This window comes from Emys orbicularis, chromosome 6, assembly GCF_028017835.1.
Source record: "Emys orbicularis isolate rEmyOrb1 chromosome 6, rEmyOrb1.hap1, whole genome shotgun sequence".
Classification (NCBI taxonomy): domain Eukaryota; kingdom Metazoa; phylum Chordata; order Testudines; family Emydidae; genus Emys; species Emys orbicularis.
Window position 1 is genome coordinate 57,269,707 of NC_088688.1, and position 27,912 is coordinate 57,297,618.

Consider the following 27,912-nt stretch of genomic DNA (forward strand, 5'->3'; position numbering starts at 1 on the left):
GTATTTATCTACCATATTATTAATAATCCAAGGAAAAAGCCTCTCGGGAAAGGGGTACTTTTTATTTTTTAGTAATGATGCAGGACTAGCACATTTTAATTACACAGTCATTAAACTAGCCCTGCATTCTTAGCTGCTGTAAGTCAGTGGCTCTCAACCTTTCCTGACTACCCACAAGTTTCACCCCACTTAAAAACTACTTGATTACAAAATCATACATAAAAATACAAAAGTGTCACAGCACATTACTACTGAAAAATTACTTACTTTCTCATTTTACCATATAATCATAAAATAAACCAATTGGAATATAAATATCGTACTTACATTTCAGTGTATAGTATATAGAGCAGTATAAACAAGTTATTGTTTGTATGAAATTTTAGTTTTTACTGACTTTGCTAGTGCTTTTTATGTAGCCTGTTGTAAAACTAGGCAAATATCTAGATAATTTGATGTACCCACTGGAAGACCTCTGTGTACCCCAGGTGTATGCATACCCCTGGTTGAGAACCACTGGTCTAAGTGAATACAGATTTTGTTAGAAACAGAGTGAACTAGATACAATTTACATAATTTTGTGTTAAAAAACCATGGCATCTTGGATCATAAGTGTACTCACCTCTGGATATAACATTTTGTGGGATAAGAAGCTTCATATGGAAAAGGTATAGGTGTTGTAACTAATTTGCTTATCATGCTAAATTTATAGAACTACAATTAAAACACAATAATATATGGTCACCTTAATTTAAAATACCTCTTGAATAAAAATGGACTTTTTCAAAGTTAGTTAATTTAATAGCAAGAAGCATAACTTTATAAATACTGAACGTACCTCATTGATACCAAGGCATTATGTCCAGACCCAGAAATAGTGGTGGTTTAATATTTCAATATAGAAGGCACAATGATGAGTTTGAATGAATTAAGCATTCATATCTAATAGTTGTAATCTGATATAACTTGTAAACTGATAAAAAAGCAAGGCTAGAAGAGACGAAAATTACTTACATTTGAGTAAATCAGACTAATAGGTTTCACTAGACAAATTTAAAGCTCATATTTTATAAATGTTTGTTTCTCAATATCTTTCTTATTTAAAAAAGGGAGTTCAGGCTGTACCATCACCATATTATATATGGTTCATTAATAAACAGTCTTTGTGTTTAAGAAAAGTCTAAATCTAAGTTATGATGGCATTTTCCAAACTATCAATCAGACCAAACCGTAGTGTCGGACTCTGATCTCATGTGGAACCAATTAAATCAAGACTAATTCCACTGAAGTCAGTGGAATTATACTAGTATAAACCAGTTAAGAGAGATCCGAATCAAGCCCTTTGAAAGAGGACAAATAGTGTATAAGCCTACAGCATTCAGAAGATGGATAACTAAGAAAAACATCTCATATTTAGGAAAAGCCAGTGTATGTTTACTTTTCTTCACAACCATAGGTTTGAAGGAATTACAGTTGCAAGAAATGGTGGAACACATGGAAATGTTTCAGTTACTTGGATTATAACTCGTAATAGCAGTGATCCTTCACCCGTGACTGCAGACATCACTCCTGCCTCAGGGGTGTTACATTTTGCTCAAGGGCAGATGTTGGCATCACTTCCTCTGAACATTATCAGTGATGATTTCCCTGAAGAGGCAGAGCCCTATCTGCTTAGAATTCTAGCTGATACACTACAGGGGGGTGCAGAAGTGAGTGAACCTGCTGAGGTAAGTCTGATTTTATGTTGTCTTTCAGAGAAGGGGGCAGGGAAGTAAAAAGACTTTCTAATTTAGATAAAGCTGATCATTTAGAAAGGCTAAGGATCTGTACTTAAACCATGGAACAAAATTATTTGTATTGCAGTAGCCCCCAGAGACCCTAGTTGATTGTAAAATGTCTCCATATGGCTGTAATAATATTCTGCAGGTTAGGCCTGGTGCAGAAGGGGAATTCTACAGGTGCTCAGTGGATGGGTTATGTGAAGCCACTCGGGGGACAGAAAACGAATGTTAATGAGTTCCCCACAAGCCCCAAGTGGCCATATATGTATCCAGGCCCCATTTCTCCCATATAGGGGCATGGAGTTTACTGCAATTCTGGGCTGTAATCCCAGGACATTTTTGTTTAGGAAGTATAGGGAGATGGGCATAATATTCCAACTGTTAACAGATTGGGGGATGTTCTCCTCCCTCTTAGCTACCTTCACCCCTAGACGCTATCCCTTACAAAGCAATACCATTCAATGGGTGCCTGGACATTTCAAGGATCTCTGTGAGATCCGGTCAGGAAGACACTGTAAATGATTTTGCACTTACATCCCAATGGCCAGGGAGCGTAAAGAAGAGTCCCTGGCTAGGGGGTATGCAACCATTTAGCTCTTATTTGGGTGCCTCTAAGCACCTTGTCTACAGGGCACAAACCGTTCTCACAATTTTAATTAATTGCTATCTTGATTGGTAATTTCAACAGAGAGGCCAAGTATAGAATGGGCACAGGAACTAAACTATCCTTTGTTCTCTAGAGGTGGACTCATTGAGTCATAGTTGACACACGTTGATGGTACACTGTGAGTAAGTTCACACAGCTACCGTTATACATGTTCTGTACAAAGACTTTAGGCCCCTTTCATGAACACTATAAATTCACAGAAAAACGGGTGCAGAAAATCTCACGGTAACAATCAGAGCAACCACCAGTAGAAGAATGAATAATACTGTATGGTATCAAGTATCAGGGGGTAGCCGTGTTAGTCTGTATCTACAAAAGCAACAAGGAGTCTGGTGGCACCTTAAAGACTAACAGATTTATTTGGGCATAAGCTTTCGTGGGTAAAAACCTCACGCATCTGAAGAAGTGAGGTTTTTACCCACGAAAGCTTATGCCCAAATAAATCTGTTAGTCTTTAAGGTGCCACCAGACTCCTTGTTGCTTTTGTAAATACTGTATGGTGTGTGCTAATGGTGACATAGAATACTAAGGATATTTTTCTGTTCTTGTAGCTTTTGTTCTACATTCAGGACAGTGATGATATTTATGGTCTAATGGAGTTTTACCCTTTGGAGAACCAGAGGATTGAAAGCAACCCAACAGGACGTTTTTTGTCCTTGAGTTTTGCAAGGCAAAGAGGAACAGTCGGAGTTGTGAGGTTGGTTTATATTGTCCTGTATGTTCCTGCTGGAACTGTGGATCTTGAGCGAGCAAAAGATGGCATCCTAAATGTTTCAGGAAGAGGCATCCTCATCTTTCCAGAAGGGAAACACCAGGACAGCTTAAATCTACCAATAAGAAATGATGCATTTCTTCAAAATGGTGCCCATTTCCTCATACAGGTACTTCATATGTTAAAATATTTATCAACTGCTTTTCAAAAAACAAGGGTACAGTGTTACTAGTAGTTCCTTACTTTTGTATTCACTGAGAATGACTGATACTGTATGTAGCTAGGAAACCTCTCTCAGGTGTGAAGAGGTTTTTTCAAGAAATATATCTTGTAGAACCCTGTTCTTAAATAATTATTTTACTAGCACACACATCTTTTCTGTAAGCCCTCTATTATAACATAATAAATGAATTAACTGTAGAATTCAGCAACATAGAATAAATTAATTGTTGCAAAATTTTACTGCTCTTCCTTCACTCCAGGGCAATAAGACTTTTAAAGAGATGACTAAAATATATTTAAGTTTTTTTATCATTGTCATTATTATGGAAAAGGACAGTTGAGTAGGTTTTGTATCTGGGGTGGTAAATTTTCATGACAGTGTTACAAGAATGATATTTGTTCCTTCTTTTTCATTTTTTGCATTTAGGGCCTGATCTAAAGCCCATTGAATTCAAATGAAAGGTTCCCACTGACTTCAGTGGGCCTTAGATCTGGCTCTTAGTCTACACTGTTGCAAGAGATCCAGTTTAGCTCATCAGTCAGGCCCTAAGTCAATACTGTGAGCCAAAGTCAGACATGCTGATGTAATGTAAGGTTGTGGGAGATACACCTACTTACTGGAGTGTGAATATTGATTATTCTAGGGAAGTGTGTGGAAGGCTAAGTTGATATAACTTACCTGTTGAGGAGCCAGGAGAAGGTATAAGAATTACTCTTTGTATTGAGGTAGGGCATAGAGGCCCCAGTCGTGGACCAACAGCCAATTTTGCGAAGTGTTGTATGAACAACTAACAAAAAAGACAGTCCTTGACCTGAGCAACTTACAATATAAGTATAAAACAAGAGAAGACAGAGGGATACAATAAAGAGAAAGGGGGAACATATAGTAACTATATAGTGAGACAAAACTGTTCAGTATGAAAAGCTGTTGTAACAGCACATGGGAATAGGGGAGTGGTCTACTTTTGTTACTTTTCAAGATACACTCTTCTCTTCCATACCCTTGGCACGTGACCAACACCAATTTACATTCCTTTAGACTAAACTAAACTCAGCAAGCCAAATCCAAAGAGGATAAGTAAGGGAATGTAAGTTAAATATCAGTAAGTCTGTATGAATCTAAAGGAGTCTAAGCTGGTGAAACATACACCACATTGGACTTGCTTCTGAATTTAGCTTTGTAGTTTCTTCCAGTTTTCTTTCCAAGTTGTGTCCTGCCCTTTATTTTTTCTTCTTTCTAATTTTGTTTCTGGAAGCAGGCAACTTCTTTCATTGCTGATTAGAGCAGGTCGAAAATTTTCCATCTAAATTATTTTTTGACAGAACACCTGAAAACAAAAAATTTCACCTGCAATGCCAGAATGTTTTTGATTTAGAAATGCTCGCATGGTGACTCATGGGAGTTGTAGTTTGGATGCCTGTGGGCCAAGTTCCCCAGCCAGACTACTCATGATGCATCATGATGGCTCACCAAGAAGGGAGACTGTGAGAGATGTAGTCCATCCAGGGAGCCTGGCCCATAGAAGAGAACTGGGGCATGAGGCATCCAAACTACAACTCCCGTGAGACGCCACGGCAGCATTTCTGAATACAAAAGTTTTAGGTTTCTATTGGGTTTTGAGATGAACATTTCTGGCTGATTTTTTTTTAGGTTTTGGACATATTTTTTTTTTCAGTTTTTGATTTTTTTTGCCAAGAAGTTTGAAATTTCCCATGGAATACTTCACAATCAAAAAAAAATTTTTTTTTGTTTTTTTTTGTTTGCATTTTCATCAACATTTTCATTGCGGAAAGGGAGACATTTTCTGACTAGCTGCACTGCTGATAGCCATGATGACCATGTGCCATTCTTTTAATTTAAACTTTGATATTCCTCCTGGAGCCCTAGAACAGATTCATCTGCTATATCTGCTGCAGATGTGAAACATATTAATCTATCACACTTAAATACAAAGGAGATTTTAAGAGGTATTGAAATGCAGTAAAAGTGTGGGATGTAAGAAAACAAACAAACTAGTGCAGGATAGATATTGTAGAATTCCTCATGGTCAGTGATCCTATGTACACTGCACAGCTTTTCAAACTTTAGATCCCAGACTTGAGTGCTGTACATTCTCTATGAAGCAGAAGGATCTTTGTGTTTAGATAAATAAAACAAGAGGGGCCTCCTATAGTGGACAATTCATTTAAAAACTCATTTGGAAAACAGAACTATTTGTCACGAAGACAATTCCTTCAAGTTGTGAATGAGCTTATAAGCTCAGGGAGCATGATTAGAATGAGAAGATTACAGAGCTTGTACTGTACACAATAGATGAGTAACTCAAGAATGGGGAGAGGGAAGAAGAGGAGGAAATGAAGCTTGAATGAAGCTAAAGAATGGCTAGAAGAATCAGAGAAGTGAGCTGAAAATTTTTCAGTGACATACCCAATTAAATAACCTTCTGTAGTCAGAGATACAACTTTTGGCATGTTAAGGAAGACTAATGGGCTTTCCCAAATCCAAAGGATCCCAAAGTATTGAATAATTCTTTGAGTGATTCAGTCAGGCCAAGCACAGATGCTTAAGACATCCAGTGATAAAAGCCGTGACAACTAAACACTAGCTCAGATACTATGTAAAATAAAGTAAATATTTTACTACTCACTCGTTCTTCCTCCATGCCTCCCCCAAATTAAACTCCTGGAAAATAATAAAATAAGATAATAAATGGGATTTGGTGAATGGCTATTTTTTGAGAAAAAGGAAGAGTGTTGGGGGGTACTTTCTTTATAAAATCATATATTGACTATAGTTCTTATCTCTGGAACAAGTAATTGGAGGTGGTGAAGGCTGTAAAAAATGTTGATGAGGATGGAGTAGAGGCTCGAATGCAGAATTAGTTTATAGTATTAATTACAGCTTAATACAATAGTGATTGCACAAGTGGTAATTGGAGCTTGTTGAAAATTCCCAGTGGAACAGCGTTCCATTGAAAAGGTGCTGAGTTGATGGAATTGAAATGTTCTGCAGAAATGTGTCAATTTATGTCAAAACTTTTGACAGAGATTAGGGGGCAGGCACCCTTCCTAGTTTTCTGCCAGCCTACCTGCTTGCTTCCCTGAGCTCCCAGCCTCCCTGGCTCCCCCTGCAGCCTGCCTGGCTAGTTGCCAGAGAGCAAGGGCTTCCCATCTCCTTCACAGCCCTCTTGGCCAGCTGCTGAAGAGCTGGAGCTCTCAGGCTCCCAACCAACCTGGCTATCTGGCAGCCAGCCACATGGAGAGCCACTGCTGGCAATTTTTGAAAAATTCCAGTTTGTTATCAAATGGATTTTTTTCAGAAATATCTATTCCATGGAAAATTTCACATTTAAAAAATAAATAGCATTCAGATTTGTAATGAAAAGTCAGATGTGTGAAATTTACCATGGATTGCGAATTGGAATTCCCACACAGTTCTAGTGATAACTGATATGTTTGAACATAGAGTGAATGTGTCTGGAATTTAAAAACAAAATAAATATGATTGGATGGATTAGGGGAAATATGGAAAACAAAATGGCATGATGTCCTGTGGAAAACTGAACAATACAGAAAATGTTATGATGAAATATTACAGGGTAATGGCATAACCTTCCCTGGAATACCGTATTCACTTCTGGTTGCCTCACTAATGAATCTGCATAGACATGATTAAAATAATAGGAAAGAGAGGAATGTTTTATAAACTAAGGTTTGATTATATTTTAACTCTGAATTAATCCATAAGTAGGGTGCCACTAGATATTTTTGTATGTTCAAAAACAAATACAAAAAAATGAAGTTCCATTGCCTGTTGGTCATTATAAATGAATACATAAGTGAATACAAATATGTGGAAAGGAAAAGTGTGGCTTATATTTTAGCTATATATTTCTCAATAAATAGAGTACTTTTAAAAATATTTCCAGGCCAAATATCTCTACTGGTGTAAATTGGTACAGCTCCAATGATTTCAGCAGATCTGCCAATTTACACAATCAAAAATTATGTTCTTATACTTGCTATTGTTAGGACAACAGCCTAGATTACCTGTCAAGTTAGACAAGTTATGACAGTGTTCTTAGTCTACCCTGGCACAAGTCACTATTGTTGTTCAACAGGCCTAAAGGATAAAACTGATATAGGAGAGCATATGCTTTAAATTTCCCTCACTATCTGGATCTCTGCTTTTACATGTTTAATTCTGAACCCCAATCACATCTTTCTTTGAGGTGGCTCTTTTTTCTTTTTGAAGACACAGCTCAAGATGTTTCTACATCCGTTTGCTTAGATACCCTGAAGTTGGCACATATACTTCCAAGTCTTTATAACATCAGTTAAGAAGGGTCACATATAGTGCCCTTTATACTCACTTCAGTAATAGACAGAAGATCATGCCTTTTTGACAGTATTTCCTGTCAGTATTTCCCCCAAACACTTATTAGAGCAGTTCTCGATATTTCCACAAGGAAGGTTTATTTAATGAAGGGCATTGACAATGGAGAAAATAAAAGAGAGACAAGCCAATAAGGGCATGCTTTTCAAAAATGCACTCATGTCTTTCAGCCTACAAAAATGCAAGCCTAATTGGATGACTAATTTATCTGCACAATTTCTGCAGTTATATGTGTATTTATACATGCAAATCTCCAGTTGAGTTCACTATTTGAATGCTTAACAATTTGAAAAATAGATCTCTGAAACTTTACTATCTCGTGTCCAAAAAGGAATTTTTGTTCATGTCTGTCTCCACCACATGGCTGTAAATTTGCTTCCTTGCTCAACAAATGTCATGACTGACTTTCCTTCATATTGACATATAGTGAAGGCTGCTTTATCCTGCACCAGCTCCATGAGGCTATTACAGCAACTGAGGGACAGCTGAGTTTTAGCCACACCTCTTTCCTCATATCACATCCCATATATCGATATTCAGAAAATATGTTGGGAAAGGAGCCACTGTGATGGCTTTACTTCACTAGAACCTCCTCCTTTGCAGGGAAAATCCTTCAGAAGTTGGGGCCCCTTGGCCAGGCATGGGGGCTTTATCTATGAGAGTAGACTTGCTTCCCACCCCTCTCCACTTAGTGCTTTGTCACGCCCCAGTAAGTTCAGACCAGTGTATTCAACATGAACAAGGCTTGACTTGAGACACCTAGATATCTGATGGAGCCCTCTCCTTCTCTTCAAGTCATGTATTTTCAGCCTTGTACCACAGGAAGGAGACTTACAGTTCACATAAGATAAAACACAAATGAAAAAATAAGAGAAAAATTGCAAGGATATTGCTAAAGGTACAAAATGACAATATATTGCCACATATTTCCCACTTAGAAACAACAGAGTTGTGCCCATTTGATATTAAAGAATTTGGGTTTTTTTGTTTGTTTTTGTTTTGTAGATGGAAAGAGTTGAGCTGGTAAATATCATTCCTCCAATCCCATCTATAAGTCCTAGACTAGGTGAGATTCGAAATATTTCCCTGAGGATTACTCCTGACATCGCAAATGGGGAAATTGGTTTTACTAGTAATCTTCCAATTATTCTTCATGAGCCAGAGGACTCCACTGCTACCATGGTAAGTAAGCCCTTTTCATATTGTCCTTCACTGTTGCAAGTTATTTGGAGGAAGTTTAATCTATTTTACTTAGTGTAGCCTTTCAAAAGTTAATGGGAGAGAAACCTTTCTGTAAATCACACCTGATCTAAAACATTTCCCATCTTAAAAATAAAAGCCACATTAGGAAAAGAACAGTTTTTTTCATAAAGGCCAAAATTATCTAAGACTTTTATGGCATTATAACAGATGTGAATTTGGCCTGTGATATCTATAAACACATCCACAAAGGGTTAACCTTTCATATAGTCACACTGAACAAAATATACTGAGGGATATTTTGGTCCCTTTTCTCTGATACAGATTCATGATTGAGGGTCCTGGACACTAAGAGGTAAAGTTAGACCCACACATAGGAACTCAGAATTGGAGAGGCAGGGATCAAATTTGCCTTAGTTGTGTCTTGTTTGAGGTAACCATGTAAATGGGCTAACCTTTTCCTAATGCAACATTTATAATATTCAGGGATGGGCTTGAGCTGTGGATCAGGATATTAATTTCCCAAAAGCTTGAGTGTGTTCAAGTTCAAGATTTTGGTTGGTTTCCATCTCTAAGTTTGTTGCATTTAAAATATTGAGATCACAAGGGGAAAATATTTACAATATTTTTGAATATAATGACTAAAATTTTAAAAATAAATTATGCTCCTGCCTGCTATCAAGTTCAATTTGTATGCAAATAAGATTTACTATAGTCTTCCATGTAAAATACCAGCATTGATTCAATGTGAAGACTGAGAAAACAAGCACTCCAAAGTCAGAACGTTTCTAAAGTTAAGGCTGAGCAGTCCACCTGAACTCTGCCTTTTGTTTTCCTGGCAAACACCTTGCCATCTTCATATCCTTGTTAGCAAAATGCAGAAGCAGCTAACTGTTTGGAGTTGGGTTTTAACCCTCACCCTGCCAAAGCCTGTTTTAAAGCCATGTTAGAAAAGGTACCCATTTAAAAGTTCAAGACACATTCAGCCTGCTGGCCATACTTAAAGGGTTAGCAAGACCCCAATCCCAGGGTTCATTGAAAGGAGCCCTGGACTAGGAAGAGGGATCCCAGCTCTAAACAGCTGTCACAAAGTTCTAATGATATTTTGTTACCTTTTAAAAAATCGTCCTCTGGCTAAAGGGATAAAGTGTCTGCTTCGAGGTCAGGTATTAAAGGCTCAAAATACAGTAGAACATTTTTTTTTCATTTTGAACTGAATAAAAAAGGTGCAGAAAATAAATCCTGGTTGCTATCAAAGTCTGTACCTATATCTCTGATCAGCTTATAAATGTGCAATTAAAAAAATTTCTTCCCATTTAGCTTTCAAAGACTAGCATTCAACCCCTGAAGTTTTAACGTTACTGAAAATGTGAAAAATAATCAAGAAATACTGAGTATCACTATTATTTTATTGTTTTTTCCCCATAAATTTAACTTATTAGGTGGAAGACTGACAATCCTGGAGCTTGAGTTCTTTATTTATCTACAGAGCAGTTAGTTTCCTATGCTGTCCCACAAACTTTGATCTGAAGATATTGGTAGTCCATTGAAAACAATGGAACTACTCATAGGCTTAAAGTAAAGCACATGTGCAAGTGTTTGCAGGATCAAGGTCTAAGATAAGAAGTTAGAAATGAATGCTAGAAATAAAGATACAGTTATACATACCAACTCATCTTGTTGTGAATGCTGCAAACATGTTACTGGTTTTTATTGGTTTTTGAGAATGACAGAGAGAGAGGAAATTGAGGGGAAAAGTGGAGTATGTATTTACCACTGCTCATCATTTTGTCACAAGATTACATAATTACTCTGATTACCTGTTTGAGCTAGTAAAGTGAACTTTTCAGGGATTTTAAAAATGTTGTTCCCAAATGAGAGAGCAAGAACTATCAACCTCATGGACATGATTATGCTGGTTATTCCGTTGACCCACTGATAAATAAAACATGTCGTTTTGCCACCCAGGCATAGTATTTTCCAAACATTATATTTTTAAAGTTTGTGAGCCCAAAATAATCATTTTCAAGTGCACTAAGATTCTTCTGTGTGTTCTAATATCAATCAGGAAACACTATTTCTCTTTTTTTCACACTCTCATTTTCTTTCACCATTATCTTAATGCCAGTCTTCCCACGGTTCCTGAATTTGGACAGCTTCATTGGCAGGCTGTCTTTTTCAAACTCCAATTAAAACTCTGCCAATTAGTTTAAACAATTAGTTGATGAGATGGTGCTAAAATAATGAAAGTAAATATGTGATAATTATCTTTAAAACCAATTTCTCTTCTTGAAGAGATGAGCATTGGCAATTCAGTCACACAAAGCTTATTATACTTGTGGCTTCTTACTAAATTGTCATATGAATTAAGTTGTAAACAGCTTGCTTTATCTCTTTATTAATCTAAACATATATGATTGTATAAATGAGTCAAATGAATACATGAAATACATATTTTCACAGTATTTCATTGATGTAACTCCATTGATTTCCATGGTGGTAATTCTGATATTCACTGATGCAATTGAAAGGAGAATCAGCCTGTCCATACCAACATGCACACTGTCCATTTAGTAGTTTGTTAGGGTTTAGTTGATTTGTAAAAAAATTAATCTGTTGGTTTTAAAGTCACAGATTGCCATATTGTTTTCTAGGTTTCCATTGCTCTGCATCGAGATGGGACTGATGGACAAGCCACTGTGTTTTGGAGTTTGAAACCTTCTGGCCTCAATCCAAAAGCAGTAACATATGATGATCTAAGTCCTTTTAATGGCTCTGTTTTGTTTTTATCTGGACAAAGTGACACTACAATCAACATTACTGTCAAAGCTGATGATATCCCTGAAATGAATGAAACTGTGACATTAACCTTGGACAGGTATTGCATCCTAATACTATAAAGAGCACAATTCATGCAGTGTGTTGGGAGAAGCCTGATGGAACATTGTACCCTAGACCAGTGTTGTGGATGGTTTCTGTTTTCCCTGGAGGGTAACGTGGGAATGTATGTTCTCCTTGCTATCTAATGAGTTGATTTCATATTTGCTATGGCAGAAATATGGTTTTGAAGAGCTTGTTAGACTACTAAGTTCACATTTCAACTCTGATCTCTCATTATATTTCTGTGAAAATATGCATGTACTAATCCACTTCTAAAAATGCCAAGGTATCCAGAAGTGCTATAGACATGTAGCATGTACAGTTTCACAGTTCATGAAACTTTTGGTTCTAGCTCTTAATGATGATTTCCACTGGAAGGTCAACACTCTGTGAGCTAACACAAAAAAGAAATTAGAATTGTAAATCATACAATACTTGCTACAGTCCACATAATGCTATTTTCTTTGATGGGGGTTATGTTTGCTGCTCCCATTGAAGATATGTGGTCACTCTCTTTTATGATAGTTCTCATTCTTGGGTATTTGACTAACTCCATCACAGCTCACAGCTCATGGATTCTCAGGTGACAGCAGTGGCCTGGAGTCCCTTTTTTCACAATCATCTGGTTTGGAGCTTGTAATGCATCTTGCTGCCACATGCATGCATGCTTCAGTTAGTGCAGAATACACTAGACAGACTACAGGAGGAAAAGTATTGCTCTTCCTCCATTCCAGCTCTTAGCACCACCTCAGAACATGGTTTATACCCCCTTCCCTGCTCCCAAACAGCCTAATAAGAGCCCCTAAACATATATATATATATAATGCCTCCCATTTGCTACTCCACCTCCCAGTACTCTGGGGCAGAACTTTCCAGCTGTGCTCCTCCTTCCAGCACAACAGATGAGCATACTTGCTGTACGTTGGGCATCTGGTGCACCCCCTCTCCCGAGATCTTCATCAAGGACAGCCGCAGCTAGCACCCAACATTTGCCCTCCCCAATCGGTGTCTTATCTGGAAGAAACACTTGCAAGGAATGCACACAAGCTCCCGGAAAGCTGAACACTAGACACCCATAGCCAATCAAATGCAATCATTTCACACAAGCATACAACAGGTGAAGAGAAACACCAGAACCTCAAGTTCCTACTGATCTATACAAGGTCAGCATTCAGGAAGACAGTTTATCATATGCTACTTCATCACAAAATAAATCATTGTTAGGCCTGCCTTGCAGAAACTTTGCTGGATGCTTCTGTGAGAGCTCCTTGTGTTCTCCACCATCTACTGATTACATAAAAGACATAGACCCACTGAAGAGACAAATACAGGAGGAATATTTCCCTCGCTTCTCTGCTTTTCTTTCTGTGGGTGGCTCTAGATGGGACTGGTTTAGTCATAAGTGGTGCACAGGATCTGGTCCAAGAGGTCAGTGAAGCTGAACTGCTCGGTAATAGCAACCATAGTATAATTAAATTTAACATAATTGTAGGGATGAAAATACAAAAGGAATTCACTACAGTAGCATTTAACTTCAAAAAGGGGAACTACACAAAAGTGAGGAGGCTAGTTAAATGGAAATTAAAAGGAACAGTCAAGAATTAAATGCCTGCAAGCTGCATGGAAATTTTCTAAAAACACCGTAATGGAAGCTCAAACTATATGTATACCCCAAATAATAATAATAATAAAAAAAACAGTAAAAGACCAAAAAGTGCCACCACGGCTATTCAACAGAGTAAAAGAGGTGGTTAGAGACAAAAAGACATCCCTTAAAAAGTGGAAGTCAGATCCTACTGAGGAAAATAGGAAGGAACATAAATTCTGGCAAGTCAAGTGTAAAAGTATAATTAGACAAGCCAAAAAAGAATTTGAAGAGCAACAAATAAAAGATACAAATTTACAGCAAATTTTTTAAATTACATCAGAACCATTTTTAAGTTTGTATGGTTCCTGAGGAAAAGGAGGTTACCTGCCAGCAGAAACTCTGGGCAGAGACTGCGTGAGATTGAGGACAGAAGAAGCAACTAAGGATTTGGGGAAATGATGTAGCAAGATAGGGTGAAGAGAATCAACGAAGGATGAGGAGAAGCAAAGGGAAGGAAGAAGAAACAGATAAGATTAATAGAAGCCAGAGACAGCACACAAGGTAGACTTCCCCAATCCTTTCAGCAATGTGTTACATGTTACAAGTCTATTCCCTCCCTCCAATCACTCTGATCAATCCTCCTCCCCCCCCCATTATGACTTGAAAATTATGGCCACAATGAGGAGTTGAATAGGGCACTATGCAGTTTAACAAATATAACCATTCTTCTGCTGTGGCTGTGCATTTCAGGGGCAGCAGGGAGTTCTGATGTGGACAGTGATGGGGTAAAGTGTATGCCAACAGTAAGCAGATTTCCCAAGCTGCTGTTGGCAAGGTCAGAGGTGAAGAAGCAGAGGAAACCAAGCAGGAGACAAAATCCAAATTTTTCTGTGGACCTATACAGTCTCTGTCTAGCAGCGAGTTAATCTCCCCCAGGCCTATGGCTGAAATTTGGCAGTTCTGGTGCTAGCCGAAGCCAAGAATGGAATGAACATGGAGACCACCTCTCTCTGTTAGAAATGGCTCTTCCAAATCACGGGCGAAGGATAATGGCAGGGTGATGTGTGAAAGCTTGCACTGCTGCTGTCTGCATGATTTCTATTTTGTGGGGAACAGAAGACTTCAGTTTCCAGGGCTGGCAACCCAGCACCTCTCAGCAGTAATGAATTAGAATCAATACAAAGAGACTGCATGCTGGATAAGTGTTTGTGCTGTACTATATATTGCAGCATCAATCAAGGTGAAAATCAAATGTGTGGGCTATGGTAGCTTTAGTAAATCTATATATCTATACCCACACACACATACATGCATTTAGTAACACCATAGATAAAATATGCTGTTATAATATGAGCTCTAATGAAGATTGTATGTTACTTATTGAAATTTAGTTAATGTGTCTAACTCTATTTAGGTTAAATTTTTACAAGACATTAAAGATTTAACTACATCCATATTTACAAAGAAACTCTCAGGCCATCATAAATACATTTTCCCTCTCCTTGCTCTCCTGTTCTCTATTAAAAACCACCATCCTTCAGGAGAAGCCTCAGTTAATAGGTAGGCCTGACTATATTCCCTGAGTTAAACAAATCTGGGCTCTGTGAAATCAAGTGGGGCAGAATTCAGCTTCAGTGTTGGGGATCCTTCTCTGTGAGAACCTTTCCTCCAGGCCCTTCCTGTTTAAATTGTGGCGCTGCTAGTTTACGCATTTCAGCTGATTGTAACTACCACAGTTTGGAAGAGACAATATTGGGACAATATTGTAGGAAGCCATGTATAAAGCATGAAGCAATCACTTCATAGGAAAAAAATAACACTCCAAATTTCATCCAGAAACAAATTGGAGACCAATACAAATTATGAAGGACTGTTATATTGTGCACCGTAAGAGAAGAACTGATTGATGAGGAGGCAACCATATACTGCGCCTGGTGAAGATTCTGAGTGGATTATTTTGGGTGTAGCCTCATGTTGAGTGCCAGGCAGTAATTCAGCCGGAATCCAGACCAAAACATAAATAACACCAGATCACTGTGGTGAGAGCTACATGAGGAAGAAAAGACCCTTGTCTTCTTGCCAACTACAGATGGAAAATAGAAGTCCTAGAGTGCTTAGAGTATTTGTTCACACATTTTTTTGAAATCATATCTGATGTAATTTGGGAAACTAGAACAAGGTTGTGGATGTACAATGGCCCAGATATTCAGCTGGTGTAAATCCCCATAGTTCCATTGACTTCGGTGGAGCTATCTCAATTTACTTCTGCTACGAATCTGGCTGTAAGTATATTCAGAAAATGTTTACATTTTGAGTTATAAGGAAGAGGTTTAAACATTGCAGTTACAGAATGTAAGTTTGTGATCTTTCAGTGTGAAGTGTCTGATGGTTTTCAGTGCAGTAGAAATTAGTCAATGGTGGAAATTCAACTAATTGCACAGAGCCCATTGAAGGCCTCTCAGGCTGATTAAGTTCCTTAATTGCAGTGCTCAGTTGTGGCTTATATGTTGTGAGATGCCCTCTGCACTGAGGTTCAAAGAAACACCAGCACATACTATAATATTTTCTCCTTACTCAATGTTTTGGCTTTACTATGCTTTCAACTTCTCTTCCAAGAGAGCTGGTGTTCTAATACAGGGATGTGTATTGTTCAAGAGCTTTTCATGTTAAACTCACCCAACTTTCACTGTAAAAATTTATCTGGTCTTGTCTTCAGAGATTTATCAGACTTCTTGAAAATAAGGAATAGAATATTGGAGTGAGTGCTAATTCCTACTGCTAATTTTGATTACCATTCAAGAAAACACTGAATTTCATCTGTCATTAATAGAAAAATAAGTGAAAACTAAAATAATCTCCAGAGAATCAAATATATTTTTGGATTAAACCCTAGGCAGAGGTATCCCCTCTGATGAGAAACTCTGTGGAATTTGTACTGTGGCAAATCCTCCTTTAATACTTTTCTTTAAAACTAGGTCTTGGCACTAATTAAATCAGTGGATAATCCCCCCAAAATTAAAGAGGGATGAGCATTGAATACAAACCTAGGAAGCAGAGTGATCAAACAACATTCCATAGCAATTTGAAGTTTACCTTGCCTGAATCCCTTGCTCTGAACTAAATGTGTTTAATGAAGCATGGTTTTAATGAAAAATTAAACAAATTCACTGACAGTTCTGTTTTCCAGGCAAATTTCAAAGCATGGAACTCATGTTTTTGCTGAAAGTCTTATTTGCTATTCAAAATCTTTGAACCTCAACTATGTTAAGTTTCTCCATTAGTCTTTTTTTTTTTTAAATTTAAAATGAAAATAGTTTATAAATACATAGAAATTGCCATATTGGATCAAATCCAAGGTCCATTTAGTCCAGCATCCTTTCTGAGCGTGTTCAATATCAGCTAATTGAAAAGAATGTGCAAGAAACCTTGTGAATCTGGTGTAAACTGTAAGAGGCATTTAGGGGACAATATTTTTTAAGTCTGTTTGTTACAAAAGTATCAGAGATTGCATATTTGGTTTTCAAGAAGGAAGCATTTTATACTTTTTCTCATAGACTTATAGATATTAAGGTGAGAAGGCACCATCATAGTTGTCTAGTCTGATGTCCTGCACATTGCAAGCACAGACCCTCACCCATCCACTACTGTAATAGACCCATAACCTCTGGCTGAATTACTGAAGCCCTCAAATCGTGATTTAAAGACTTCAAGTTACAGAGAATCCACCATTTTATGCTAGTTTAAACCTGCAAGTGACCCAGGCCCCATGCTGCAGAGGAAGGCAAAATCCCCCCAGGGTCTCTGCCAATATGACCTGGGGAAAATTTCTTCCTGACCCCAAATATAGTGGTCAGTTGGACCCTGAGCATTTCAGCTAGTCCCAACAGACAGACACCAGGAAAGAATTCTCTGCAGTTACTCAGAGCCCTCCTCATCCAGTGTTCCATCACCGGCCATTGGAGATATTTGCTACTAGCAGTCGCAGATGGCTACATGCCGTTGTAGGCAGTCTCATCATACCATCCACTCCATAAATTTATCAAGCTCAGTCTTGAAGCGAGTTAGGATTTTTGCCCCCACTGCTCCCCTTGGGAGGCTGTTCCAGAACTTCACTCCTCTGATGGTTTCTGTTAAAAAACTTAATTGAGATCAGATCAGATGTGATCTTCCTAATAATCACACATTTTATAGTGAAATTTTAAGTTTGACAGCTTTTCCCCCATAACTTTTGCTTGGAGAAAACAAAACTAAAATCTTTGACATATGCATCAATACGTTCTGACATAGGCATCATTACAGTGCTGCCAGTGTATGCCTTTAGCTGTGGGTACAGTAGCGGAAGTGTAAAATGAATCTGCTCACCAGGGGTAAATCAGTGTTTGTCACCATGATCAGATAATTAAAAGCAACCTTTGTTCCACCCCCAGGTTTCCTGAGAACTGCTCAAGTGCAGTTGAGGATTCAGCCCAATATGCATAGGGAATGGGGAAGGACTAAGGTCATGTGCAACTCACTGCAGCAGTTGGAATATCTGCTTCCATAATGCAAATCCTCAATGTGCACCAGAGAGAGCACGGAAACAGGCAGTTACAGGCATATGCCTGGGCATAGGCATGGTATTTGCTGTTCTGGATTAGGTCCCTAGTTCACTGCTACAAGTGAACAGTCCCATTGAATCAAAAGAACTACTTTTGTAGTTAAAGTTAAGCACACACACAGAAGTTTGCAGAATTGGGGCCTAAATCAGTAAAGTATATTCATTAATATGCAGTACTAGAAAATGAAAATTAGCAGGATCTGGCTCATTTTCCCAAGAAAATATAGCATAAAAGTAAAGCCACATGAGTTCTCTAATGTGAATGTTTGGATCTAAATTTCAAATTCATAACACTAATTTTTTTTTTTTTTAGTCTCTTAATGACTAATGTATTTGATAATTCTTTTAATATCAGCATAACACAGGTTGTAAATATTCAGGACCAGCATACTTACTCTGTGAGTGATCCCATTTACTTCAGTGCTCTGTGTGAGCAGAAGTTATGAAATCTAATCCTCATTGTTTCTATTTAATATTTTATTTTTTTCATAGGTGTTTATTTTTTCAGAAAGAATATACAAATAAATCTAGGAAAATACATCATGTCAAAGCAGCTGTTTTATCCTCATTAGCCTGGATACAGTACATATATTTTTTAAAAGGACCCAGTCTTGCTTTGATTGAAGTCGATGCCAAAACTCTCTTTGACTTCAATGGGACCAGAAGCAACCTCTCTGATATTAATTTGTAAGAACACCCAGTTTTTTATTTCAGGTTGTAAGCCTCATGGTATTCTTTGCCTCTTTCACTGTAGTCGCCCTCTTCAAATGTTATGCTGTTAGCCATATAGTTCATTACAACTTGCTACTAGATGCTGACAAGCTTCCTTAGTCCATCTTCTTAACAGAGATTTTTGCCTCAGTTATATGTGGATTCATTCAATGTAACTCCATGCAGCTGAAAGGGATATTGTGTCTGGCTTGACCATTCACTCATTAAGAAATTATTATAATTTAAATCCTAACAAAAGCTTGAACATACATATTAAAAACCCACCTGGTAGTCAGGATGTCTCCTTTGTGTCCTGTGTTTATATACTACCAACAGCTTGGCTATTGATGTTACAATGCCATTTCTAAGTATAGGAGTACTTGTGGCACCTTAGAGACTAACAAATTTATTTCAGCATAAGCTTTCGTGGGCTACAGCTCACTTCTTCAGAGCTGTAGCCCACGAAAGCTTATGCTGAAATAAATTTGTTAGTCTCTAAGGTGCCACAAGTACTCCTGTTCTTTTTGCGGATACAGACTAACACGGCTGCTACTTTGAAATCTGATATTTCTAAGTATGTGGGTTATATTTGTTCAGATTAAAAGTTAATTAACTTTTTTGGTTTAGCAAACCTGGAATATTTTTCCTAGTATTTTCATTATATTAATACTTGGCTCTGGAACACTTTTGCAGTATATTTTGTGAAGGAAGGAGCAAATCCTGACCTCACTGAAGTCAATAACAAAACTCCCCATTGACTTCAGTAGAATTTCTCCCCCTAAGCCTAACTGTCACCTGTTTGTACCGTTGTGATGCATGATGATATATAAAAAGATGGGGCCATTAACACATAGTAAAAATATGGTGTTAAAAATTGCCAAGCAGAGATATACTCAACCTCATTTCCACTCTGTTCTTGGCTAATCATTATAATTTGGTTACAAATGTGTGACTAAAATTGAGGGAATTAAGAGAGTAGAAAAATACTTTTCTTTTATATATTGTACTTTTGTACTTTGATTAATCAAAAAATTGTCATAAATGAGACTTCATGTAACTTCCTGTTGAGCAGGGGTTTTTATGTGTTCTCATTCAAACTCTCCCTATGTTTATCTGCCAATATACTCATTTTGGCAGATTGATGAAAAAACAGATAATAGAGGCATGTAGACCTGAGAATAAAGTTTTTTTTGTCTAATTAAAGGCACAAAGTAATTACAAACAGAGCTGAATAAAATTTACTCAGCTGCTGCGGTTTGTGAGCATGTACAGTGCTTGGCAGCCATCGAGCTCTTAGGGGAGGGCTTGGTAAGGAATGTCTTGAATGGGTCTTGACATGCTGATTGGTCATGGGGTCATCTCTCCTAAGTGGAAACTGCTGAACCTCTTGCTGGCATTTGTAAACAGGGAAGTGCCAAGCAAGTCGTGTTCCCATAAAATGGACATTATTAGCTATTGGAAAAGAAAAAAAAAAGCTTTAGTTTTTTTATCCTTCTCTTCTAAGATTGGTATTATTGAAATTCTGGCAAATGGCACTTTTATCCCTCTCCCCCTTTCTTTCTCTCTGTATTGACAGGGTAGAGACAGAAAGGTTTGTCGTGTACTTTGGGTAAGTGCAGCGAGCTGTGTCTTTGTCTTCAGTGAATCAACACTTTGTTTTGAAAGCGGTTGGGTTGGACAAGACTCTGTCCTCTTTATTATTTCTTTCTCTCCGAAGAAGTGTACCTTCTGCATCTCCTCAGGCAATGCATGTTTCCTTTGCAGTTTCGTTTGGTGACATGGGGTGCCAGCTTGAAAATGCTTCTTTATTTAGGGTCTGTGAATGATAGATGTTATGAATGCATGGCTCAGCGTTTGATGTTTCAGCATTTGATGAAACAGTGGATTAGTTGTTTAAAATCGCCACAAGTACAACTTGCCTCAGTTAAATCACTGAACTGAGTACAATTGACCAAAACAAGTGTTCTATAAATATCCTAAAACAACTTATGAGCAGAGTTATTTTCTTCTTTAAATAACCTGCATATATTTTGTAGTACAACTTCTTCCACTGACACATCAATAATTTTCATAGTTAACCAACACAAACAAGTGACACCTATTGAATAATAAAGGACTCATTGTCCTGTGTCTTTTGTTTAGAATGGGCTGTGATAGGTAATAATCAGGAACCAGGAGCATTATTCTTTAGTGATTTCCAGAATTGCCTTTGGGAATTTGTGATTCAGTAAATTCCAAACATTTGATAAATTTTGGTCCGAAGTGAAGGTTTATTTTTTTATTTTAATGTGAAATACAGATCAAGGGTGGGTAAGAGGTAGAACAAATGCAGACAATCATGTGCTGTACATAGATCCTAATTTTCATTGGAAACAAATAATCTGAAAGGATCCAATTATATGAAAGTATATGGACCTATATATTATCCAAATTCAAAAGGGCTTTTCAGTGCATCCTTCAATGCTAGCTTCTCTGGTGTCTTTTATGCCATCAAGCTTAAAGTGTCACCTGTAAAGAGTCTGATGTGAGGGGGAAAAAGTACAAGAAAGCTCAGTGGAGACAGGATGATTGATTTATTAGAGGACAGGCAATGTTTGTAACAGAAGAGGTCAGAATCACATGTGGAAGCATAATTCTTCCTTCGGTTTCTTTGCACTTCATGGACCAACTTTTCCATTAGCTCTTATTAAAATATATATATAACCACGAACTCCTCTGTTTTTACTTAAATATGTAGGACTGGATTCTGTAATCAGATCTGGCCAGTTTGTGCCACTAATAAAGTGCAAAGAGGCCAGTAACTGGTCACAAATTGCCAGCAGTGAAATCTCCCATCACAGGGAACACTCTGCTGGCACAAGCGTGCCAGTTCCCATCATGCATCAGTCACCACCTGTCTTGGAATAGGAGGTATATCAGAAGTGGGCATGGCAGAGCAATGCTACCCTATGCCTGTGCTGCACTGGCGTAGAGGCCATAAAGGATCTTTCACCCATGACAAAAGTTATAGCTGCTAGGAAGAAGCACAAACTCCTACTGGGTCCAGGGCTATCTCTAGGTTGACCAGACAGCAAATGTGAAAAATCGGGACGGGGTGGGGGTTAATAGGAGCCTATATAAGAAAAAGACCCAAAAATCGGGACTGTCCCTCTAAAATCGGGACATCTGGTCACCCTAGCTATCTCCCTGATACCACCCCACACATCCTGCACCAACCAGTGGTAAGCCATAGGGGAGAATCAGGTTCATAATATCAAGAGTCCAGTCCTACTCCCATTGAAGTCAATGGCAAAACTTGTATTAACTTTAATGAGAGCAGGGTAGGGTCCCAAATGTGTGACTACTAAATTAAGTATGACTATCTTGGTGATGTGGGGATATTTATTACACATGGAATAAAGTACAACATAGCACTAAATCTGATCTTTAAGTATTTATCTGTACAAATGTATTTTCATTTCTTTCTCTGAGTGTTCTGGGCACATGTGACCTTGTTAAATTCAGACCAACCAGCCACAATACACTCAACAAAAAGTGAAGATATTTTAGAAGCAAAAAAACCCAAAACAAACAAACAAAAAAACCCAAATATAAAAACCAAACCAAAACAAAACCAAAAACCAAAAACAAATACATGAAAACATTCTCATATAATTGTTGTGATTTCTTTGTTTAATCAATGTCACCATTGCAGTTAATTATTGATACTCTTTCATGGTTGGGACATGCAAAACAAACCCATCAGAGTTTACCATGGCTCTGATACGTTTATATACTTTGCATATATTTGTACTGCATTTGTTTTCCAAACAATACTGCCACTTCAAAATAGCTCTTTATCTTCCTTTCTCAGGGTCAGTGTGGAAAATGAGATCCTTAAATCTGGGTTTACGAGTTGTGAACTGATCATTATGGAAAATGATGATCCTGGGGGAGTATTTGAATTTTCTTCCTCTTCCAGAGGACCCTACACTATAAAAGTAAGTTTTCATGGTAGACACCTGACCTTAAGAGTATATTTGAGTACTGGGAAACTGCTTGATCTTCCATTCTCTTTTTAAAGGAAGGGGAGTCTGTTGAACTACAAATTGTCCGCTCCAAGGGGACACTTATCAAACAGTTTCTGCGCTACATTGTAGAGCCTAGAGACAGCAATGAGTTCTATGGAAACACAGGAATTCTGGAATTTAAGCCTGGTGAAAGGAAGATTGTAATTACTCTGCTAACAAGGATGGATGGGGTTCCAGAGGTAAAAGTATTTTTGTACACTTAAATTGTGTTCACAAATTCTGTGGTTTTAACAATTTTTTTATGACACAGATGCTTTCGCTTGTAGATTTTAGTGACATTTTCGATGGGTTTCTGTTGGTTCTTTTCAGTCTTTCTTTTCCTTATCAAGGGACACAGAAATAGAGAGAGACTGACTGAGCTATAAAACTATCACATATTGTGATACATGAAGGGAGGAAGGAGTGGCTCCCTTTGATGGACACCCAGCCAGCCAGTTAGCTGTAAAATCCCTCTTGGTCTGTTCTCTGCTTGCTTTACCAACTGTAATGGCCCCTTAACTTCGTGGCCATAAACGAGTTCAAAAGGTGAAAATCCCAAATGGGGATGCGGTACAGCTCTGTAGGCAAAGAGCAACTGCTGCAACACTAGGTCCCAATCATTGGAGTGCTCATTCACAAATTTACGTATCATGGCCCCCAAAGTCCCATTAAACTCTTCCACTAGGCCATTTGTTTGATGGCGGTAAGGGGTGGCAACCAAGTGGTTTACCCTATGAGCTTCCCAAAGATGTTTCATGGTCCCTGCCAGGAAGTTAGTTCCCGAATCTGTAAGGATATCGGAGGGCCAACCTACCCCGGCAAAAATGTCTGCCAATGCTTTGCTCACGCTTTTAGCCCTGGTGTTGCTTAGAGCTACTACTTCTGGCCATTGGGTGGCAAAAGTCAGTATGTACAGCTTTCCTCTGGGTATCTTCTTAAGGAAAGGACCCAAAATATCCACAGCTACACGCTGAAATGGAACCTCAATGATGGGGAGTGGCTGGAGAGGGGCCTTGACCTGGTCTTGGGGCTTTCCCACCCTCTGGCACACCTCACAAGACCGGACATAGGTTGAAATGTCTTTGCCCATTCCCTCCCAGTGGAATGACTTCCCCAAATGGTCCTTGGTCCTGTTCACTCCAGCATGGCCACTAGGGTGATCATGGGCTAAACTCAAGTGCTTTTCCCTATACTTAGTTGGAACTACCAACTGTCTCTGAGGATGCCAGTCCTTCTTGTGCCTACCAGAAAGGGTCTCCTTGTATAAGAGTCCTCCTTCTATAACAAACCTGGACCTATTAGAAGAGCTGAGCGGTGGTGGGTCACTCCGTGCCACCATCCAAGCTCCCTTGAGTCTCTCATCCGCTTCCTGCAAGCAGAGAACAGACCAAGAGGGATTTTACAGCTAACTGGCTGTCTGGGTGTCCATCAAAGGGAGCTACTCCCCCCACCTTCATGTTACACACATATACCTGAATTTGTTTTGCATGAGATTGTACTAATTGGGGTCCTGTGCACTGTGCATGGGTATTAAAGTTTCTGTGACACTGGTTGAAAGGGTAGGGTTTGTCCTGATGTCTTCGATCAAAGTTTCCTCTTCCTCCATTATTATACAGCATGCTGAAGTTCTGTTGTCCACCTGACTACGCCTTTCACACCAGAAGTAGCTGCATCTCAGTGATGCTGAGCATATAGTATTTGTAGAGCTTTGGATGAAAGATGCCATGTACATGTTACATGATGGTGATGATGATTTGAAATGTTACCCTTATGCTTTCCTCTTTCTCCCCGACCCATTTGAAAGAAGAGCAACTTTTTTTTTCTAACCTAAAGTGCTGAGTAGGGAATTGGCAAATTAGGCTGATATTTGGGTTTGAATGATGATCAGGTTTTGGTCCTAATATTGAACATAAGAACGGCCATACTGGGTGAGACCAAAGGTTCATCTAGCCCAGTATCTTGTCTTCCGACAGTGGCCAATGGCAGGTGCCCCAGAGGGAATGAACAGAACAGGTAATCATCAAGTGATCCATTCCCTGTCACCCATTCCCAGCTTCTGGCAAACAGAGGCTAGGGACTCCATCCCTGCCCATCTTGGCTAATAGCCATTGATGGACCTATCCTCCATGAATTCATCTAGTTCTTTTTTGAACCCTGTTATAGTCTTGGCCTTCACAACATCTCCTGGCAAAGAATTCCAGAGGTTGACTGTGCGTTGTGTGAAGAAATACTTCTTTTGTTTGTTTTAAATCTGCTGCCTATTAATTTCATTTGGTGACCTCTAGTTCTTGTGTTATGAGGAGGAGTAAATAACACCTCCTTATTTACTTTCTCCACACCAGTCATGATTTTATAGACCTCAATCATATCCCCCCTTAGTCGTCTCTTTTCCAATTTGAAAAGTTCCAGTCTTATTAATCTCTCCTCATACGGCAGCCGTTCTGTACCCCTAATCATTTTTGTGCCCTTTTCTGAACCTTTTCCAATTCCAATCAATTTTTTTGAGATAGGGTGACCGCATCTGCACACAGTATTCAAGATGTGGGCATACCATGGATTTATATAGAGGCAGTATGATATTTTCTGTTTTATTATCTATCCCTTTCTTAATGTTTCCCAACATTCTGTTCTCTTTTTTGACTGCCACGCACATTGAATGGATGTTTTCAGAGAATTATCCACAATGACTCCAAGATCTCTTTCTTGAGTGGTAACAGCCAATTTAGACCCCAGTCACCCAGGTTTGAGAGATCCTTTTGTAGTTCTTCGCAGTCTGCCTGGGACTTAACTATCCTGAGTAGTTTTGTATCATCTGCAAATTTTGCCACCTCATTGTTTACCCCTTTTTCCAGATGATTTATTGAGATGACATCTGGGTCCCTGAATCCAAATATCACCTCCTCCCCACAGAAACTGGGTTTACAGTGGCAACTCCCTTTCTCCAAAAGACTATAGGACTTTCTTTACCTAAAATGTCACCTGGGGAGGTATCCAGATGGCCTGCAACACCTCATTCTCCAGTGCATTGGGTCAGGAGCAGGTGGCTTTCCCCTCTTTCTGGGATCATCAAAGGTTGTTGGGCAACAGCTTCCCCTCATTTTCAACTCTCCTGTTGTTAGCTTGCTGGGGGATAAAATTGAAACCAGCTGCCTTGCTAACTAGTTTGGTGGCAACAAGGCAAATATTTGTCAGGTGATTAGTACCTGGATGATCCTTGAGTACAATTCTGTGGACACAAATGCATGAATGTTTGATCATTTTTACAAATGTGGTATTTTGTTCTTTTATGCCTAGTAATGAATGCAGATCTTAATTATGTACTTGCCCTAGAAGTAGGTTCTTTAGATCCATGTTATTTACTCATATTTCCATAAATGAATAGCTGATGGAATATTGCCACATAATCATTTCATACCTTTGACCACTGTGATGTAGTACGTGTGATGCGCTAAGTGACCTTATTACATCATATAAGCTGATGACATTCCCTACTTTCAGGGATGGAAATGGGGTGCTGCTCATTATGCAGAAGTTAGCACAGGAAACACATGCTCATTGATTTGCTTTTTAAAGCTGTAACTTTTCTTGCCAGGTTGGTAATGGTGGACTGTGGTCCATTCTTTTCATGCTGTGAATGTTATGAGTCTATATGATTTTTTTGACTTAGTTTTCCTATTCTAGCTGGATGAATTCTATTCTGTGGTACTCAGTAGCCACAGTGAACTGCCAAGCAAGTTGGGAACTGCCACAAGGGTCAATATAACCATTCTGAAGAATGATGATCCACATGGAGTAATTCAGTTCCTCCCTGATGAACTAGCTGTAACAATAAATGAAAGTAAAGGAGAAGCAGTCTATGCTGGTAATTCCTGTTTTGTTCAAGCTATTATAGTTTAACTCATACCAACACCCTTAAAACCATGAGGTTATAGGAACAGCGATTGCTTTCCCAGTCAAAGAGATCACTTATTGGTGTGCTGAAGGAGGCTTCTGTTACATCTATCTGCCTATACTAAACATGGATTTTTTTTTGCTTTCTTTTGATCTTTTCACTGTGAGACTTGTGATCTTGATCTTTTATTCTTTTGTTTTCTGCATCTGCTTAAAGTGTGGAGGTCTAGCTGTGCAGATCCTGGAAACAGGTTGAGAAGATTTATATCTCTCCGTTTAGGGCTCAGTTCTTCAAGTTGCTAAGAAGTACTTCCTGCAAGGGTCTGATTGGCATCAAGTTCCAATGATGTCACAAGAATTGAGGGTGCTCAGCATTTTGCAGAATATGGCCACTATTTTGCAGATAAGGTTTTATTTCACCAGGAGTGGCATATCATTTGGCTGCCTGGCTCTTCAGCAGTTTCCAATTATACCCAAATTGGAAATGCCTCCATGTACCTATTTCTTATATCCATGTGACATTTTTTATGTCTTTTATGTAGTTGTGTTTTCAATGGTTCTACCAAAATGGAATCCCAGAATGATTAGTTCCCCTCCTCTTCTTTTTAATTGAATTGGCTTTGTCAATCTGCCTCTCTTTAATTTTTATTGTTTTGTGGATGCACACTTATCATATTGGATGTTTGCATTTCACAGCTGCTTACAGAACTGTAAGAAACCAAGGAAACTATGGAAATGTCAGTGTGTCTTGGGTTGTTGAACCAGTCTCTACCAAGGACATCTACCCAGTGCAAGGGACAGTTTTCTTTGGAAACCAGGAGTTTTCAAAAACGATCACCATTTACTCATTGCCAGATGAGGTAAATATTTTAGACAAATATAGTTTGTTACTTTACTTTAGTGTGAGAACATTGAGAGACATGTGCTATGACTTTAAACCTTACAAAGCAGTAATTTTTGTTTTAAAAGAAGCTATTTAAAAGAACAGCTTCATAGAAGAGGAAATCAAAATCCTCAAACAGCATGGAGCTAGACCATAACAGAGTCACAGAAGATGAACATACCCTTAAACAAAAAATACCAGTATAGTGAAATTGAAAGTTACAAGAGGCTGTTTGGGTCCTTAAAAAACAGATGTCCAGCCCTAGGGAAGCCAATGAAAGAAAAAAATTATAGATGTTGATCTCTCGAGGTCCCTTCCAGTCCTTGAATCTATGT

At 38.5% G+C, this 27,912-nt stretch overlaps 1 protein-coding gene across 1 annotated transcript in view; it reads left to right on the plus strand.

Annotated features, from left to right (window-relative positions):
- The window catches only part of ADGRV1 (adhesion G protein-coupled receptor V1), a 444,841-nt gene that overhangs the window by 26,607 nt on the left and 390,322 nt on the right, over positions 1-27,912 (plus strand). The window contains exons 8-16 of the mRNA XM_065406543.1: positions 1,457-1,727; positions 3,000-3,329; positions 8,784-8,960; positions 11,633-11,856; positions 20,331-20,363; positions 22,608-22,734; positions 22,818-23,003; positions 26,485-26,665; positions 27,391-27,554. Coding sequence (XP_065262615.1) covers positions 1,457-1,727; positions 3,000-3,329; positions 8,784-8,960; positions 11,633-11,856; positions 20,331-20,363; positions 22,608-22,734; positions 22,818-23,003; positions 26,485-26,665; positions 27,391-27,554 — 1,693 coding nt within the window. The remainder of the gene's footprint in view (positions 1-1,456; positions 1,728-2,999; positions 3,330-8,783; positions 8,961-11,632; positions 11,857-20,330; positions 20,364-22,607; positions 22,735-22,817; positions 23,004-26,484; positions 26,666-27,390; positions 27,555-27,912) is intronic.